Here is a 5,585-nt window from a genome sequence, read left to right as displayed (position 1 = left end):
CTATACAAGGTGGTGTTATCGGATCCGCTGATTTCACGGCGAAATTGTACCTTTTGTCAAAATCATGTGTTTGTTGTAATTTGGCTTCGTACTGATTGCCAAGGAGCGTATAATTTGTTGTAATTTTTGTTTTTGTTCTGTTAACACCACCTTGTTTAAATTCGCCTTGCACCACCTTGTATAAATTCGCCTTGGTTTTTGCTTTTGATGGGTGTGCTGTCAAATCAGTAACAGCAAAAACAAAATACATGAAAGGCGCAGAAATCAGCTGATTTTATAACACCACCTTCGCTGTGGCCCTGCCGGCAAATGTATGTTTTCTTCTTCTCTTGTGCGTGTTCAAAACGATAAAATGTTTGGCTAATAAGAGTACGTGTACATATAAATATATAATCTTAATGAAAGCTCGTTTGTTAAACACCCAGTTTACACAGAGAAATCTCGGATTATTAGCCGTCAGATTTGTTGTCTGTGCCACTGTGTTCACTTTTTCCCCGGGACCATAACGGTTATAACTTTTATTATAAAAATCACTTTAATCGTTATTAACTGAGTTTTATTTTTTGCTCAAAACATAACGATTATTTTTTGAGTTTTATTTAGATGACGATGAAGATGAAAATGAATGTGAAGATGAAGATAAAGATAAAGATGAATCGAACCTCATCTTCATCTTCATCATTATCTTTATTCTTGTCTTTTTATTTATCTTTAACTTTGTCCTGTTCTTCACCTTTATCATTGGCTTGATCCTTCAATATAGGTCGTGAGTGTCTGTGTTTTTGTCGTTGCCCTTGTCTTTGTTTCTGCCCTTGTATCTTGCTCTCTGTATTTTCATTACGCACTCCACAGTGGCGATAAAAATTCAATGCAGCCACCCCCTGGCTATTCACGTGTGCGCATACGCATACGCAATATTAAGTTTTATTTTCTGAGCAAAAAATAAAACTCGTGAAATAACGATTATTTTCCGAGCAAAAAATAAAACTTAAAACGCAACGATTATTTTCCGAGCAAAAAATAAAACTTAAAATGTAACCATTATTTTCCAAGCAAAAAATAAAACTTAAAACGTAACGATTATTTTCCGAGCAAAAAATAAAACTCAATACATAACGATTATTTCCTGAGTAAAAAATAAAACTCAAAATATAATGATTTAACTTGATTTTTATATATAAAATTTAGAAAATAAAAATCAGTGCAGCTGAAGGTATTCCGAGTAAAAAGTAATATATTGGTGGTGGATATAAATCTGGGTCGTTCCTGTTACGTAGACCCGACTGTCGTGGGAACGAGGAGGATGATGTAGTTGTGGTCAGTGATGCTGACTGTAATTCATGGTGATTGGGTAAAGGTATTTCGGTAGGTTGTGTCAGAGTGACATTCCAATCGTAGCACTCTGCAGCTTCCATTGCAAGTTTTCCTGCTAAAGGTATGTACATACAAGTACTTAAAGCGCAAAGTTACAAGTTATTGCTCCATATACTCACCGCGTCCATATTGCTTTTTTCTTAAAACAATGATTAAATTCAGAAACTTTAGGTCATTGAATTGAAGTAAAATGAATTCGACTAAAAATTCTATTTCAGCTGATGCACCAGATTTCTTGGATGCCTCGACCGTCTTTCTGTCTGCTACGTAGCTGCTTCGCAAATGCTTTTTTTTCTTTATTTCGTCCACATTCTTACCCCATTTGTTTGCGATATATGTACGCCCATGCCTTCATCTTCATGTCATAATGATTAATCCACTATCTCTCTATACATACGGAACATGTAACATTCACCTTATTAACATACATATGTACAAACATATTTTCTCATCTAATGCCCGACCTCTCAATGAAACCAAAGGTCCACTTAAGTTACAATTTATTTTTTAAATCTTCTTGGCGGCGTTCAAAATATAATTTTTATAAAATATACCCTGTACCTAAGGCCATAAAAATATGTAATATGTAAATTTTTCTTTTAAGTTCATTAATTTTTTGTAATATTAACATGAAAATTATTTACTTCAAAAACAATTGTAGTTTAACTTAAGAACAAAAAAGGAAACTGCTGAACAAAACCCTTATACATTAGTTAAATATGTGCATATAAGTTTGTAAACACCTACATATAACGCACCTTGTATACATATGTACATAATTATTTTTAATAACATGGTTTTTTGTTTTTACACCAAGTGATCATTTGCTAGGATGCTCTATGCTACCATTTATCTTATTCAAATTTTCATCCGAACAATCTTTTACCATTTCTATGATTTCATTGAATTGGTCGTCTGATAGTTCGGGGTCTTCACAAAGCTTTTCTGCATCATGTTTTAAATTTTCACCCGATGGATTTTTAAATTTTTGTTCAAATTCTCTCCGAGAGCTTGCCACAAATGTCTGAATGTCATTTTGTGTGTTTTCTCTGCCTTCACATAATTCATAAAACAAGCTATTTAGCGCAACTTGATTAAACTTGGAAAGAAGGTTAATGTCCAAACTTTTATATTTTTCAAAAACATCTTCGTAAAAATTTATAGTTGCTTTTGTTGTTGAAATTAAGCCAGATATAAAGCGTATATTTATCATATTGGGCTGTTCCAATGAATATAAAAATTTTAAATGATCTTTTAAAGCATTAATTTTTTTTCTGTAACTGCTGGTAGCTGATAAAACACATTGGTCTCTATGGTCGAACTCGTCGAAGAGATCATTCATGCGCTTGACAAAATTTTTAGTTGCTCTGGCGCAATTTAAAAGTTTTGGATCAGAACCCATTAGTTTCTGATTTATTGCCTTTTCAATTCCTACTGCAACAGAATTACTGAGTAATTGAACCGCTAGGTAAACATCCATTCTTTCGACAGTGTCTGGGTACAAATGTGATGGGGTGAGCTTAGGGAATAGTCCCAAACTAGGATAGGCCTTGTCGATGGTATATAATTTCTTGATTATTTTGAAACTAGCTAGACCGTCAATAGTTTGTATATCGTAACTTAAAAAGCTATTGCGAATACACTTTGTTAAATGAAAGTAGTCAAAGAAGCAATGGATTTTTTCTTTCTTGCGTAAAATGTAGGGCTTCTTCTCAGTGGCATATAGCTGTTTGTATATGTGGGCGTTGCAAAGTGATTGATCACAAACGATAGCTTTAACTTTTAGACCAACACATTGTGCAAAATCTATGCTTTGATTGAGATAACGTAACAAATTGTAAGCATTGAAGCCAGTTTGTCCTATGAAATACGATAGTATATATTTCCAATCGCTAAATATGCCCTTAACTATAAAGAAACAACATTTTTGGCGGCTTTTCAATGTATTGGTTGCTGTGCTGCCCGGTTCCTCATCTTTCTTGATGACAACTTCATGGAACATGATGTGGCATATGCGGTCTGTTTCGGACATCTCGCTTACAATGTTTTTTAAAGTTCGAGTTGTATGGTCATCAATGCCAGATATTCCGCAACTAGTGGTTGGCCGCCATCGCAGAAGGATTGATTTGTGCGGCAGGACGCATTTAAGTTCCTCACGCATAAAATCATAAGCTTTGGGCGAAATATAAGTTAAATTCTGGGCTAAACATTTCTCCTTTTCGGTATATCGTCGATTAGGACCATCAACGATCATCTTTGCAAAAGTAACTGCATCTTGGCTCGCACCATCAAAAGGAATTACTGCTCGCTCTTCTAAGATACGATATTTTGACTTTAAGAATTCGATTTCGCCCTCCAATTCGGCCACTCTTTCTACAAATTGTTTGGCTTCACATTTATGTATTCTTTTAGACTCATATTCGACTTGAGCCTCTAATTTGGCAAATCTTTTATCCAGATGTTCCTGATTACACTTGTGTTCTTGTTTAGATTGTCCTTCTAATTCAGCAATTCTCTTTTCAAAATGTTCATGATTACAATCAAGTGTTTTTTTTGATAGAAATTCGACTCGAGTTTCCAGGTCTTTTATTTTCCTTTCAAAATGTTTCTGATCACATCTTAGTAATTTTTCATTATTTGTTTGTCCATGAGGCACGTCTAAATACTTACTGCTACAACTAAGAGAAGCGTGATCACATTGAGTAGAGATCAATGTCTTATTATGCGCGTCCTGAGCACTTGCAGCGTTTTCCCTTTCGCTATTAATATCGTTCATATCTTCAGATGATTTCTCATCATTGCAATGCAATGATGATACCGTTGAACTCTTCCCGGCATTGGGAGCAACAATTTCCTCTTTTTCGCTAACAAATGAAATAGCATTGGAAGCCATATCACTGTCAAATGAATCATACCGTTTCCTTTTGCATTCCAAAAAGTAATGCTGTTCAAATTCTAAAGGTAGTTGGGTTTTATTCGGAGAGATAGCACTCTTTTGCTTTTGTAATGTAGTAATGCTCTCTACGCCTCGATCAGGATGCGAATGTAAATTCAATGTTGGAAAGGCTCCAATCTTCAGTAATTTTTCGTCAGTCGTAAGAAAACTTGTTTGGAAATGACGTGCACAAATATATAGTTCATCGCATTCCGACGCATTTAAATTGCAGGCTTTGATCCACCTCGTGCGACTTTCTTTAGCAACTGGAAAAGAAATTAATGTCGCATTTTTATCCCCTCTGCAGCTTCTGATGCAACATGTACGTTTGTTTTCATGGCGTTGGATGGTTTCCGAGTTTTGTACAGCAGGAGCATTAGTTGATAATTGACGAGGTAGGTTCAACGTAGGAAACGCACCTAACCGTAGCCGTTTTGGGGTAATAAATTCTTTATCGAAGTGGAGCTCACAAATAAGAGGTCTTGGGTATTTTGATGGATCTATATTGCAAACCTTGTTCCAACTTTCGTTATATTTGCGATATGTAAAGAATTTGCGCTTGGCATCACTTGTACAATTTTTAATGCAGCAAACTTCTTTCCAATGTTTTTTTATATGAAAATTATGTGGTGGTTGGTAGTCATAACCTGTAGAATTAAATTGAACATACAAATGTTGTAGATTGTGTGGTATGGTTTGGTATGGTTTGGTATTGAATTAAGGTAACTCACCCAGGTTAAGTGTTGGAATCGCTCCTCTTTTTAGACATTTTTCACCCAAAGCAGTGGGCTCAAAATGCCGGATGCACACATGTGAATTATATGGTGGCAGGAAATCCAAGTCTGAAGTATACAATAAATTCTCTCTCCACTTTTTGTTTTCTATTGGATCTTGTGGGAAGCAAAAAAAACGCATGCCGGAACCTTCACTTTTACACCCGCGAACACGACATTTCCGTGAACTAGGCATTTTTTATACCAAGCTAAAAAATAATTCTTTTTCTAGCATATACCATGATATTAAAATGAAGGTAGTTTCAATAAACAACTTTTGATGGATAATAAAATTTTTTGAAGTTTCATAAATTGTATTATCAACGGCCTTGCCACTTTGATAATATTAACACAATAAATCGGAGTATTTTCTTTCCCATATTTATACCAATGTAATAACATTTCAAATCAAAAACCATTATTAGTGCTTGGTACTTTTTTTTACTTACGTAACTCGCACTATTTTTATTAAAAATATTTAAAATGTAAACTGTTAAAGGAGA

The 5,585-nt window shown here is 34.7% G+C and overlaps 2 protein-coding genes across 2 annotated transcripts in view; one reads left to right on the top strand and one right to left on the bottom strand.

The window, feature by feature from the left end:
• Nucleotides 1–5,585, top strand: part of LOC118743079 (small RNA 2'-O-methyltransferase) — a 27,075-nt gene that overhangs the window by 14,018 nt on the left and 7,472 nt on the right. The window lies entirely within an intron of this gene.
• LOC118743077 lies at nt 1,910–5,396 on the bottom strand. Its single transcript, XM_036475567.1, has 2 exons — nt 5,041–5,396; nt 1,910–4,956 (listed from the first exon to the last, which is right to left on the bottom strand). The coding sequence occupies exons 1-2, from the start codon at nt 5,276–5,278 to the stop codon at nt 2,195–2,197; spliced, it is 3,000 nt and encodes a 999-aa protein (XP_036331460.1). The 5' UTR covers nt 5,279–5,396; the 3' UTR covers nt 1,910–2,194.

Source organism: Rhagoletis pomonella, unplaced genomic scaffold (assembly GCF_013731165.1).
Source record: "Rhagoletis pomonella isolate Grant_MI unplaced genomic scaffold, Rhpom_1.0 Rhpom_scaffold_00007, whole genome shotgun sequence".
NCBI classification, from domain to species: Eukaryota; Metazoa; Arthropoda; class Insecta; order Diptera; family Tephritidae; genus Rhagoletis; species Rhagoletis pomonella.
Note: the sequence above shows the minus strand (reverse complement) of the source record. Positions and strands in the feature narration are given on the sequence as shown.

Coding starts and splice junctions, on each gene's coding strand:
- LOC118743077 (XM_036475567.1), bottom strand. CDS start 5,278: ATGCCTAGTTCACGGAAATGTCGTGTTCGCGGGTGTAAAAGTGAAGGT. Junction 4,957..5,040: donor GATTCCAACACTTAACCTGG/GTGAGTTACCTT, acceptor TTAATTCTACAG/GTTATGACTACCAACCACCA.